The sequence below is a fragment of the Ambystoma mexicanum genome, chromosome 3p (genome assembly GCF_040938575.1).
Source record: "Ambystoma mexicanum isolate Mex_15411 chromosome 3p, UKY_AmexF1_1, whole genome shotgun sequence".
NCBI lineage: Eukaryota > Metazoa > Chordata > Amphibia > Caudata > Ambystomatidae > Ambystoma > Ambystoma mexicanum.
This window is the reverse complement of record NC_090925.1, coordinates 328,450,856-328,464,526: the sequence shown is the minus strand read 5'-3', so window position 1 is coordinate 328,464,526 and position 13,671 is coordinate 328,450,856. Positions and strand designations below refer to the sequence as shown.

Here is a 13,671-nt window from a genome sequence, read left to right as displayed (position 1 = left end):
CTTTATATGATAACCAAACTTCAGCATTCCTCCATTCATAAATCACCACTACCAGAACTGCAACACTACCATGCCAGATAGGCAAGCACATTACTGATTTTCTGTTTGTTTACAGCTGCCATCAGAGGCGAAGACCTTCAAGAACTCTCCAAAGGCTTCATGAATGCCATCCACTCCTGCATCCTACCTTGCATTAAAGCACAATTTGGGCCGAGCTGTCCCTCTTTCTACACTCGAGATCTTACAAAGCTACCCAGAACGCCCATCTCTGATATCACTCCAATGAGAGCGCCTGGAATAGGCTGTACTCCAAACATGTGGGCAGGTCTTAGGCACACCCAGGTTTCTGGAAAGGGGTAGACTCACCGCATGTGCAGCCTCTTGAGCATTGGCTTTTGAGTTCTCGTTGCCTTCACGTGTGGAGACGACCAGGCTCTGCTCTTTGCCTTCCACGTGGCCAAAGATAATGGGACAACAGGCCTTCCTCGCGTGGTAAAAAACACTATGTGGCCGAATCAGCTGACTCCAAGTTTTCAATCGGCCCTCATAAAACTCTCCGGAAGGAAAGCTGCAAATGTCCATGTGCTAGTAGTAAACAGACAAGAGCTTAAACACAAAGCGCATCAAACACGGACATTGACATACTCTGCAAAAGGCAAACGCCCAAATGAAAACCCCAACCAACACTATACAAACCAGTGGTTCCTCCCATCTTGAAAACCCTGCTCTTCACCCTTCTTTTCCAGATAATTTTCGTACAGTCTTCCTTCTTCCCTTGTTATCTAAACTACTTGAACAACTTATTTAGATCACCACTCCTTCTTGCAGTTTGTCTGGCTTTTGGCCTTTCCACTACACTGAACTTGCACTTCTATGTGTTGCTAATTTCTTTCTTTCTGCTTGTCACTTAAAACCATCTTCCACAGCTTGATCTTTCTGCTGCATTTTGCACGGCCAATCACCATACTCTTCATTCCCCTCTTCCCTCCTTGGGATTTTCCAGTTCTGCCCTATTTAACAGATCAGACATTCTCGGAACAGGGCCCGCTCCTGTCACTTTCAGCTCTAGCAGCCTGAAAAGAGCGAGTTTTATTTATGACTGTTGTAAACTGCTTATTACTTGTTTTTTCTCTCATCTCTTCTACTGTTCTGCTCTTCCAATTGGGCACCCCTCCTATCACTGTAGTCCTCTTTGCCCATCTATAATTCTGCTATTTATCTGCCATTTGCTCTTTCACCAAGTACTACCGTTTCTCCTTCTATCCTCTGGCTCTGTTAACTCATCTGCTCTTCCATTTTCTCTATAAAACCCTCAACTATCTTCTCTTAACAAAACCCCACTTTCCCCAGTCTGGATTTCGATCCATTTCACTCCTTGCCACTAAATATTGAAATTCTTTACCTTCCCGTTTTAAATGTAATCTTCCTCCTTCATTGTAACCCTCTAATCAGTTTACTGTAATTTTGCATCATTTGCTTTTTTGTACCTTTGTTATTCTTGTTCAGCGATTTGTAAAAGTGCTATAAACATGCGAATGAAGGATTACCTACCATGCGATACTGAATGTCAAGCATCAGAGCTTGGTTGCCATAGCGTTCGAAGAGAGATCTTTCCATCCCAAGTCTGCGGCAGAAATCATCTAGCACAACAGGACGAAGCTGTTTGTGGTCTCCAAGCAACACTACCTAGAAAAAAAGAAATCACAAAGACTTTAGTCTACTCTACATCTTAACAAGTCACATGCGAAATTTCAAGAGTACATTGTCCATTCAACCCGTATGAGCAGAACCAAGAAGTAGCATTGTTACTCAGTAATGCAATAGCCTCTCTTAACCCAATGTATAAAAGAGGAGAGCTTAAATGGAACCCATAGGGAACCCATAATCTAGCCAATATATTTGTTAGGGAAAATATCTCTTCCAGCTATTTTACCTCTATATTTGTGGATCCCCCCAAACTTTCTGCTTTTGTTTCAGCATCCTGACCTGCCTTTTGCCAATGTAGCACAGCCTTCAGCTACACTCCACAGGGCTTTCGCTCATAGTTATGGGGAAACTGACACATTCTACTGGCCGTCAGTGCTGAGAAACTTTGCTTCTCTTAGTCTTTTGACTTGGTTGCCACTTTTGGTAACATTTTATTGCGCAAAGTACATTACTGTACTGCACAATGGGGTCCTTGTGTATTCTGGACAATGTGCCTAGGAGTGGACTGGTGGCAGCAGAAGCCTTTTCATGTAATTGTATAACTTTTTACTGAGCCATACTGCGCTTACTGCGTTTGGCTCATGACTGTGGCTAGTGTCCGTCATGGCCATGCCACAAGGTCTTTTGTCTACTAACTTGGCCATTTTGTCCGTTGGCCTTCCCCGTGGTCTTTGTGACCCGGGAATTCCTTATTTGGGCATGCAGTTGCCCATGAAAGCTGCTTCTTTTGTGGGCTACTGTAGGTCACGTGTGTGGGTACCCAGGAAGTGGGCTGGGACAGTCTGGTCCCAATCCGCACTACTGGTGCCAGGATGTCTGGTGTGCACGAGAGCCGCAATGGTCCCAAATTGGACCACTGCTGCTGTGCATGAGTGGGGCAGAGCTCACTGACCGGCTGGGTGCAAGCACTCACCGGACTTGTGGATATGAGGAGGGGTCCTGAATGCAGACACGCAACAGCCCAAGCAGACCCAAGAACTATCCAGAACCACGCAGAAGAAGGTTGGCACCCTGAACCCGATATTGTTCCGGTAGAGCCCTGCTTTGCGCTCAATCTCTGAAGACCTGTGAAGGTGCTTCAAACCTTTGGAGTGGTGGGCCCAATCACTCTCGACACCTCATGGTTGCCCTGCAAAAGAGCTTGTTCAGAAGTGTTCTTGGCCCATCCAGTAGACTGTCCAGCTCGACCCTTGGCACCCATGGAAGAGCGTTGTCACATCGAGTTGCTGTCATGACCCATGGCCCTCACTGGCAAGTCAGCCTTTCAGTTAGGGCCAGGTCAAAGGCCTTAAAACCTCATCCAAGACTCTTTTGGAGTCAGTCCTGGCACCTTTGGCGCCAGGCTCTTAACCATCATGAAGACCAACATTAGAATGGGACTATTTACTTGGGACTACTTAACTTGGGGGAGTTCAACCAACATGGAGGCACACACATAGCTCAGTTACAAGGAACTGAGCTATGCGGTCTAGTCTTTTGGGTGTGGCAGGCCTGGGACTACTTTACCTAGACTACTTTGAGTGTGGCAGGCCTGGGACTATTTTACCTGGACTACTTTACCTGAGACTATTTAAAGCGCACCCAAAGAGCAGAACATGCTTTGCGTTATCCTGCTGTGGGCAGCGTAACGCTCACCGTGCCCAGTTCTTTGATGCCAGCTTACCTGAAACCAAGGACCTGTAGAGAGAGAAAGAACACTACGAAACTTACCTGGAACAGTATCCTGTCTTCAATCCATCGTCGACTTCAGATCCACTCACCTGAAGGTACGAACTCCATCATCCGGCACCGCATGCATCAGAAATACCATAACCTGGAAAGAGGAGAAACAAAGACAGCATTAGTAAGCGTTTACTCACGTTTCCTCCCGAATGAAGGATGCCACACAACTCTTACCTGGGTAGTCATCTCCTGATCAGTATCATTTCTGGAACATTACGGCGCTCGGCGAGGAACATCGCAACCTATAAGGAGAGAAAAGACACAGGTTAGCAATATAAAAGGCGAAACAGCACGGCGCATCTCGCATTACTCACTGGACAGCATCGCGCACACCGTGCTTTCACCTACCGGCCCATGCTCACCTTCAAACTGCATGACAACACCAAAATACCTTTCCATACCAAAAAGAAAAAAGAAGCAAGACATTATAATTCGAACTAAGAGGAACATAAGAACTGCATATAAAGACTAAAGCAGCAAACCTACGGAGTCGCAGCAGGCCTGGATTCCCACAGGGGGGGGGCCTGCACCAGTGACGTAACTTGGTCGCTGCTCTCCCCTCACATCTACGCGCCCCTGCCACGAAGAGCAGGACGGAGAATCCATCTTTTACAATATTAAGACCCATCTTTAACCAGAGGCCTTACCAAGGGAGCAGGAGAGGGTACGAGAGTGCAAATCATCCAACCAGGGCTGGGTGGCGTCCCCGTGGATACCAGGTGAGTGTAACAGTTATGCCTCAGGGAATCCTAGCTTGCACGGCAAAGTACCTTTCCACCAAATTTAGTCGTCACAGCTGCGAGAGAAAAGCATTCACCAGATCGCAAGAGTTTGGTGCACCTGGGTCACTGTTCGACAGTGACGGTCGCTAAAGGTGGTTTTCATGCATTCCTTCTTGTGCCCTGAGACCAGCTGCATAAGTGTTCTACAACTGAGAGGAGAGATACAGCTCCTGTTGTAAACCGGACCCGCACCTCTACCAGCTGCGCCTGTGCAGTTTGAAACTGAATCATTGGTGGGAAATTAAACCTCTGGCGACCCTCTCTAGACCTGCCAAATTTGGACCCAAACCAAGCTAAGGGCATTGAGTACTGAAACCACTTACCGGTAGCCCCTTGTTCATCCATTTCCATTGTATTTTACGCACAGTGGATCCCTGGTGGTCCTCCCTTTGGCTTGGGTAGCCTCCACTTCCTAAAGTCCTCCAAAAGTTGGGGATAGCTTTGTTCATCGCAGCAGATCCTCCCCCGACTCTTGGAGCCCGCTTTCACCCTTCAGAATCCTGTCCCTAACTTTGCCAGCGCCTTAAAAATTGTACTTTGAGACTTTACGCACAACCGATCACTTATATGCGCGCATCAAACATTGAGCACACAGCTACATTCATCGTTGGGCTGGACTTATCAAGTTAGGGTTATCCATCTCGGAAGACGGTCTATGCTATAAAGGTTCCTTCCCTTTTCCCTTACAGGTATTGGCAGAGTTAGCACTTTATCGCATTTGACACCAGTGACTGTATATATTTTACAAATTGTGTTGTTGAGTGGTGTTTTTACAGTGCATTTCATTATTCACTTGTGTTTATTCTTGGGCCTAATAAATTGTATATTTTTGTATAGTGCCGTCTAAGGGTAATTCTTTGTGTCTTACTGTGTGTGCTCATCACAGACCACAGATCACCCCACTCCTCCTGTGACTTAGCCTTGACTGCTCTCCAAGCTACAGTGAATTGGTCTGGCTATCTTCCCAGAAGTGTTCCCTGTTTCACTAACAAGTGGAAGCGAGGCATGGCATCAAAAGGAAACACTGACACAAGAGCTGTAAGTTTCAAAACCTTTATTTGTTGGCCTAAAGGGGTTGGAAAACTCATATCTTGCCCTATAACTAAGATGGGAATATTCTCTACCATCAAATAAAAGAAAACCCAGTCCTAGTCAGTCTTTCAGTCAAATCAAAAATGGCCTATGCTAAAAAACCTAATGCATGCCTTCACTCTTATACAATAAATGTGAAAAGGGGAATGTATGCTGCATAAAGGAAAATCTGACATTTCATTTGAATTCTGATGTGGCTGAGTAAACTCCCTCCCCCGTGTTTTTTTTGTAGCACGGGGTAGGGTGGCACACTTGGACCTTGTGACACACTCCAGCTCTGGACACAAGGCGGCAGTTCAAGACCTGGACCAGGGCCTACTCAGCCTTCCACATTAAAGCAATTCGTCTCACAGTTTGACAATGGTTTGCTTCCTTCTCGTTTCACTGTTCAACAAAGTTACAGTTCAATACAGGTCTCCCTCTGTCAGGCTTGGACCTCTCAATCACAGTTCCTGGGGTTCCCTTCTTAAGGCTTAATCACACTCTCTAGGCTCCCCTCCATCGGGCTCAAGCCTTTTCACTTTTCTTTCACTGTCAAAGACTTTCAAATGTGTGAGGATTTTACCTCGGAATGGCCACTTTGAGTTTTGCTTAAGTTTCACTTTCTCCTTCCCACACCAACGCCTCTTGGTTAACGTAGTTCTAAGCACAAGAAAGTTCAAAGAAATCCTTTTCATCCAGGTTTCCCTCTACCGGGATCAAACCTATTAATTCAACAAATTGCCAAGCTTTCACATTCAGGTTTCCCTTCACCGGGATCAAACCAAACAGTTCAGCATTTAAAAGTTCATTTCTTGTATCTATTTCTTTCATTCACTTTGGCACTTTAAAGTCTTGAAACATTTCGTGGAGACTTTCCATTGGGCAATCTCCTTTCGCCGGACCACTCCGCTACTTTGTATCTTTCACGTTAAAGTTCAATACTACTTTACTTTCTCTTGCGTCTTATCAGCACCTGCGCAAACCTTCATTCTTCATTGGATACACTGTTGCCCGTGTGATCTCTCTTCAACACAAACTGGCCTTTCATTGCTTTTGTCAACTCACCGGTTGTGTTAATTACTTTTCCCTTTTACTCGCGGCTTTGATCCTGAAGTCAAGGCTGATGCCACTTTGCCTCACAAACTCTGTCGTTCACCCAGGAGGGTGGCTGGTATCTTGGAAGCACAAAGCAGATTTTATTTATTCGTTTACTTGGCTTTTCTTGTGCAACCTTCAAGGTTCGTAGGAGGCAACAACCTCTCTCCGGGATGCGCAAGGTTTCCCCACTCCTTGATTCCGCCTGTCGTCCTGCTCCATCTGGTTCACCGTCACCCTGGAAGGACTGCTCCTTCTCGTGCCTCGCCTTGCTCAGAGTGTGTCTCAGTGCTATACCTTTTAACTGTGTGGGGAGAGCTAATAGGTACCAGGTGTACATAATTACGGTCAAGTGCATGACCATATTAGTGGGACATGTCCAATATAATGTTGGGGTGTTAGTCTTTTCAATCTCAGACCTCCTCTTCCTCGGCTCAGTTTTTGTGTAGAAAGGGGGGGTTGAGAAGTTGGAATATCCTATGAAATAGGATGGGATAGTGGTACTGGGAAAGGGGGGATAACATGTCTCACCATCGGATGTCCTCTCGCACTGTCCACCCCCCGGGGTCTGGATCCAAAGGCGATGGCCGTGCCCTGGCCACTGAGCAAGATATCGCTGGGGTTTAGACAGTGAGACAGCCTTTGGTTTCTCATATACCCTTCCCCTATGGGATGTGGACGGATCTGTTTCTCAAGGGAACCGGGAAAGGAAGTCAAACGTTCCCCTGTTGCTTATCTTTTTGGTGTTCCACTGCGAAACAGTATGGCTGCAAGTCCAGGAACCATTGCGTTACTCAAAGGTTAGATTATTTTCTCTGTTTTATCCATACCAAGGGTTTATGATCAGTAATGAATGTAAGTATTCTCCCCAATAGGAGTATCTAAGATGGAGGATCACCCATTTGATGGCAAGGGCTTCTAGTTCTAACACAGAGTAGTTTTTTTTTCTCTGGGAAATAGTTTGCGACTGGTAACCAATATAGGCTGTTCCAAGCCATCATGTATTTGAGATAGTATGGCTGTTAGGGAGGCATCCGTATGTAACAAACTCTTTCGAGAAGTCTGCCACTTTTAATATGGGGTTATGACATAGAATCTGTTCATGATTGTTATAACAAACATCATCCTCATTAGTCCAAAACATTTTCTGGGATTCTGCATTTCTTAATGTATCAGTTAATCTTGAAATTTTGTCTGAAAATCTTGGGATAAACCTGCAATAATACCCAATCAAACCCAAGAATTCTCCAAGATTTCTCTTGGTCTTGGGTGTGGAAATATCTAGGATGGCTTTCACTTTTTCCTGCTGAGCCTGTACACTACCATTACCCACAAAGAAGCCTAGGTATCTTAATGCTGATTGAGCCAACTTGCACTTCATAGGGATGGCTGTTAATTCGGCCGCTCGGAGTGCTCTCATAATAGTGTAAAGATGGGAGAGGTGTTCTTCCCACGTTTGACTGTACACTACTATATTGTCAATGTAGGCCACACAGAAATCAGAACAGGGTTGTAATATTCTGTCCGTGAGTCATTGGAAAGTCACTGGGGCCCCATGTAGTCCAAAAGGTAGGACTTTAAATTGGAATAGCCCTATTGGTGTAAAAAAAAAAACGGTTCTTTCCTTATCAGGTCCATATACAGGGACCTGCCAATATCCCTTAGTTAAATCTAGAGTTGACAAGAATACTGCATGTCCCAGTTTATCTATCAAGTCATCGATACGGGGCATAGGATATGCATCAAAGGCAGAGATGGCGTTGACTTGCCTAAAATCTATGCAAAATCTTCATGACTGACCTGGTTTGGTTACCAACACGATAGGGAGGACCATGGGCTTGAAGAGGGCTCGATAATATTTGCCTTTAGCATGTTCTCAACCTCATCAATTACTATTTTCTTACGTGCTCCTGGGAGTGCATACAGTTTTAGATTAACCACTTTCCCTTTTGGGATTCGGATGTAATGATAAATTCCATGTACTCTCCCTGATGTTTCACAAAATACGTTGGGGAAAGCAGTAACAAAGTCATTTCAATTCTTCTGTTTGTCTTTAGGTAGTTCTTGGGGAGTGAGTTCTAGATTATCAATTGCTTGGGAGTACCAAACAGGATAATATGGAAGCGTTAGAAGCAGAAGGATTTCCTTTCCACTCTTTCAGGAGATTTACGTGGTAGAGGTGGGTCTTTTGTCTTCTATCAGGTTAGGCTACCCTATAAGTACAAGTTCCCATTTGCTCTAGTATTTCATAATGCCCATGCCATTTTGAAACTAGTTTATTTTCAGATGTAGGTAGAAGAACCAGAAAGTTCTGACCAACTGAAAATTATCTAAGATTTACCTTTTTATCATAGGCAAGCTTCTGTTGGTTTTGAGCTTTCTCCATATGAGTATGAACTAGAGTTCTGACTAGATTCATATGTTCTCACAACCGGGTAGTTGTCTGTGAAAGAGGTATTGGTGCTACTTCTCTTTCTTCCCAGGTTTCCCTGAGCATGTCCAAGACGTCTCTTGGTTCTCTACCATATAGTAATTTGAAAGTAGAGAATCCGGTAGATGCTTGAGGGGTCTTTCTCACTGCAAAGAGGGCCCAGTGGATCATGCGGTCCCAATCTTTCCTATCCTCGTCTACTAACTTTCTCAGGATCGTCTTGAGGGTCTTATTACATCTTTCTATCGGTAAACCGAGGTTCTTAAGGCTGTAATATGTAGTAATTCCTTTACTTCACCCATAAGCTTACTAATGAAATGTGCCCACTGGTCAGTTAGAATTTCTTTGGGGAATCCAACCCTAGAAAAGAATGGTAGCAAATGCTTTAGGATTTGCTAGGTTGTGTTATTTCTCATGGGGAAGGCTTGACCTGGAGGCGTAATTGACAATCACCAAAATAATTTGTTTCCCAATTTAGAAGTTTCTAACAGTCCATTAATATCCATCCTGATTCAGGAGAAGAGAACTTCGATTATCGGTAGTGGGTGTAAAGGGGCAGTTAGAGGAACATGTGAGCTGCTCCTTTGACATATTTCAAATGTCTGAGCAAAGTTTTTTATATCAGCATGTACACTGTGAGAAACCAAAGGGCGTCTCACTTGTTAGTCCCTTAGGAACTCTCTCTCAGGTGGCCAGTGCATGGCCATCTTCTTTGGTTCCAGGTCCTGGGGGTGGACCAGTGCGGTGAGGGCTCTTCGGGGAGTGGCAGTGGGACGCCCGATGGTGAGGCGCGGTATCTCCACCTTCCCTGTACCTCCATTCAATCCTATGTTATAGGATATTCTGACTTTCCAACCCCCCCTTTCCACACAAACACTGGGCAGAGGAAGAGGAGTGAAAAGGCTAACATTCAGATCTCTCATTGGACATGTCCCATTAACGAGATCAGGCAAAGTCAGGCACTTGACCTTAATTACATACATCTGATACTCATTAGCTGCCCCCACACGAATAAAAGACGGAACATTGAGACAAACTCTGAGCAAAGTGAGACACGAGAAGGAGCGGCCCCTCAGAGGAGAAGGCGAACTCAATGGAGCAAGACGACCGATCGAGGGACCAGAGCGAGGGATATAGAAACACTAAGGATCATTGCAGGAGGTCATTACCTCCAAGTGACTGCAAAAGATTTATGGAAAAAGCCAACTCCCAAAGGAGAAGAAGCTTGCATTGTGTTTCAAGGATGCCAGCGACCCTCCCGGGTGAATGGCAGAGTTGGGGAGGTGAGGCCAAGCCTGTGGTATCAACCTTGACTCCTGGATTAAAGCTGCAAACAAATGTGAGGAATTCACACAACTGGTGAGTAGATGAGAGCCATGAAAGGCTGGTTTGTGTGGAACAAAGATTGAAGCCGCAACAGTGTTTCTCACAATTGAAGGTTGCGCGTGTGCTCATGAGAAGTGAAAGTAATCCAATAGTGAACTTTAAAAGAACCGATAACTGTGAAGCCCCGTGATACAGAGTAACAGAGGTCTGTGGAAAATCCTCGCACACTCGAAAGACTTCGATATTAGCGAAAGGTCCGAACCTGTGTTGGGATGGAAATTAGTACATCCCACCCCTCCTATGTGCTTTCAGGTGAGGCGAACTCCATATGAAGTGATGTAGTATATAAGGTGGGAGAAAACCGCACTATCAAACACAATGTAGAAGCAATATAGCGTCAAAAGTAGTTGTGCGGCACTAGAAAACACATAGAATGAGAATCCATTTTGCAATAGGCCAAAATAAGCACAGGCCTGCATGATTGCGCTGCACCCGCAAAACTCCACGAACCCAGGTCACTACACCCAAACTCATTAAGGCTGAATGAATACACACGGTCAGTTCTCACGGAAGTTCACTTCACCTTTGTCCCTTCACTGTACCGTTTAGAGGAATGCACCTGAAAGAGCACGAGACAACCCCAGGAACCGCAGAATAACTATCTCCACTAAACTTCCAATAGATTTCTTACCCCCACCCAGCCAGTCCAGAGCCAGCCCCACACCATGGACCCGACCCCCACACCTTTGCATTCCCTGGTAAGCAAGTGACCACCCGTCCCAACACAAATCAAGTGTCTGCAAAAGATCTAAGCATGCACGGCTGTATTTCTTCAAGCATAAAAACACATCTCTTGTAACATGAGGTAAATGAGGGATAAATTAATTATCAAACCCCGGGTGGAGACCTTGAGAGCGTGAACTACAGTACCAACGAAGCCCTGAATGTGTGGGTCACCGTGACTGTATCTTATCCTCCCTTGCCCCTGGCACCATTTCCTGTGCCGCCCAGCTGCATGCCAAAGTGATGGAATAGGGAGTTTAGCGTGTTAGTGTAGATGAGAAAATGTATTATACGAGCACCCTGACCTTCACGTAGATCCTGAACGACGGCAACAGAACTAACCAATTGTAGCCTAGCATCCCCTATGGAGCAGGCCCCTATACTGCCTAACCAATCAGTAGTATCAGTTCGTACTGTATATGATGACATCACATGTCCCTCTAAACTTCTACTTTGCTTTAGAATAACCAGAGCGCTCTCGAGCAGCAAAGTCCTTTGCTGATGTTTGTACTCTGTACAATTAAACCTTTGTTATTCTTACAATGCGATCTCCTGGCCTATTTCCCTACAGGGTTGTGTTTATTCTGAAGTGTGCATAAAAAGGGACTTGCCTTCATTTGGTGACCCTTGCGATGTGATTCCATCGCCCTATACTTGCAGAGGTATCCAGGTGGCCTCTCCGGAAGGGCCGTGTCCACCCACGGTGACCAGTCCCAAAATGCGTATGGTGAGTGTCCCTTGTGGTGCTGTCTTTGCAGAATTCCTGCCTGCTCGTTGAAGTGGGATGCGGCCCCAAGGAGAGGCCCAGGCCTGTTGTGGATCCCCCGTGAATGGCGGCTTTTCGGAAGAGCGTGGACATGTGAGTATAGCCTACAAGGGATAACAAAGTAGGGTTGGGATTATAGAGCAGTGTGAAAAGGGTGAACACGCAGTGAATGAAAGTGAGAGTGTATTGTGGTTTGTAGAGTGTGGTGATTTTTTCATGGCCATTTTTTTGTCACTTTTTAAAAAATATTGAGGATACGGAAAAAGGAACACGGGAGCCCCCCGAGTAAGGGGGGACGGTGGCACCACATGCACTGTCTCGACCAGTGTGGGAGATAAATACAAGGAGAAATATAGGAGCTCCGTATAATTAGAGAGCTCAGGAAGAGTAGTGGTTGTTATTTTATCTTGTTACTTTAGTTTATTTTGTTGGTGTATTTTAATGTGTACCGAGGAGACCTAGGAGGGGCGTGTGTGATGTGTGCAAACGCATCAGGATAGCATGTAGGGCGTGAAGGAAGAAGCTCTAATGGGGAACATGGGAGGAAGAAAAGTGAATTGATGTTCTTTTTTGTGAAATGATTGACAGTATTGACTCGTACTAGAGACACGATTAAGGTGTATACGTTTTAATTGATATCGGACTTATTTCTGTTTTTACTGTGGCACAACAGTACAGGTATAGCCCCGATGCAAGACACACTCTGGACACGACCATGGGGACGAACCGACCCCTAGACCATATATGTAAAGCTTTGCCCCTATACTGTGAGAAAATTAAAACGTATCACAACCAATGGGTGACAGACTAAAGGGAAGGGAAGGCCCCACTCCTGGCCCGAACAGGTATTTTTTGACAAATGTACTTTGGACCATATGTCCACTTACTTGACCGCAAAGTATAAGGGGAGACCATTGCAGAATAGAAGGAAAATATTGGACCTCTGGAGAATGTTCGAAGAAACAGGGGGCAATATCTGATAGTGGCAAGAAGACGAGTACAAAGGAGACTGGGAGAAAAGGGGAGACAAAAAAGGGAATATACCCCCTAGCCACACACCCAGCAGAAGAGTACACCAACCCGATGTATGTGTCAGCGGGCACTATGGTGGCCACCCCAGGTACAGCCCCACCCCCATTGTACGTCTCACCCCCTGAGGTATCGACTCACACAGGGGTAAGCGCAAGAGACCTAGAGGTATTATTAGCCTCGACACGCACAGAATTGGCTAGATTAAGGGGAGTATGTGAAGCCACAAGGGTGACAGAGGTTCAAATGTTGCCCGCGGGAGCATCCCCGCAGCCACCTGGGGACGAATGGAAGTCAGGTGACTTCCTGTTCAGAATAGACAGTGCACCCATAAGAACCGGCCACTTAGAGTGGGACGGGGAAACAGACAGCTTGGGATACGAGAATTTAGGGTCCCGTAGAGGTGACGAGGAATTTTGGAGTGACTTTGAGGACACGGAAGAAGATGTAGAGGGAGGGGCCAAGCAAGCACCCCAGACCACATTGAGATTAGTGAGCCTATGGGACGGAAGATTAAGGGAAAGGTTCAGCAGAATAGCATTGTCACAGAAAAAGGGAAGTGCACTTAAGGGCGGGAAGAGAAAGGCAAAACTGCAAATGCCCCTAATACATAAGGGTGCAGGGCAACCACACAATCTGCCCTGGGCACAAATAGACAAACATAATCTCCTCAAGGCACTCCCCCAACTCACAGCGGGGGCGGGGAAATGGATTTACGCATTTGAAAAAAACACAGCAGGGATACCCTTAGCAATAGGGGATATTAAGAGTTTGTTGGTAGCTGCAGTGTGAGATCAAGCAGAAACGGTGTGGATTAAAGCTGGGTACCCGGGAGTAACAGTAAGCAATGATGCCCATGACAGCACGTCCTTTAACAAGATCAGTGCACGTGTATGGGATGCGCTGCGACACACGTTTCCAGACACCCCAGATTTACAGTCCGTATTGCAATGTAC

The 13,671-nt window shown here is 45.8% G+C and overlaps 1 protein-coding gene across 1 annotated transcript in view; it reads right to left on the bottom strand.

Annotated features, from left to right (window-relative positions):
- Positions 1–249: 249 nt before the first annotated feature.
- Positions 250–13,671, bottom strand: part of LOC138579893 (3'-5' exoribonuclease HELZ2-like) — a 298,877-nt gene continuing 285,455 nt past the window's right edge. The window contains exons 5-6 of the mRNA XM_069650118.1: positions 1,552–1,686; positions 250–585 (exon numbers count right to left, since the gene is read on the bottom strand). Coding sequence (XP_069506219.1) covers positions 250–585; positions 1,552–1,686 — 471 coding nt within the window. The remainder of the gene's footprint in view (positions 586–1,551; positions 1,687–13,671) is intronic.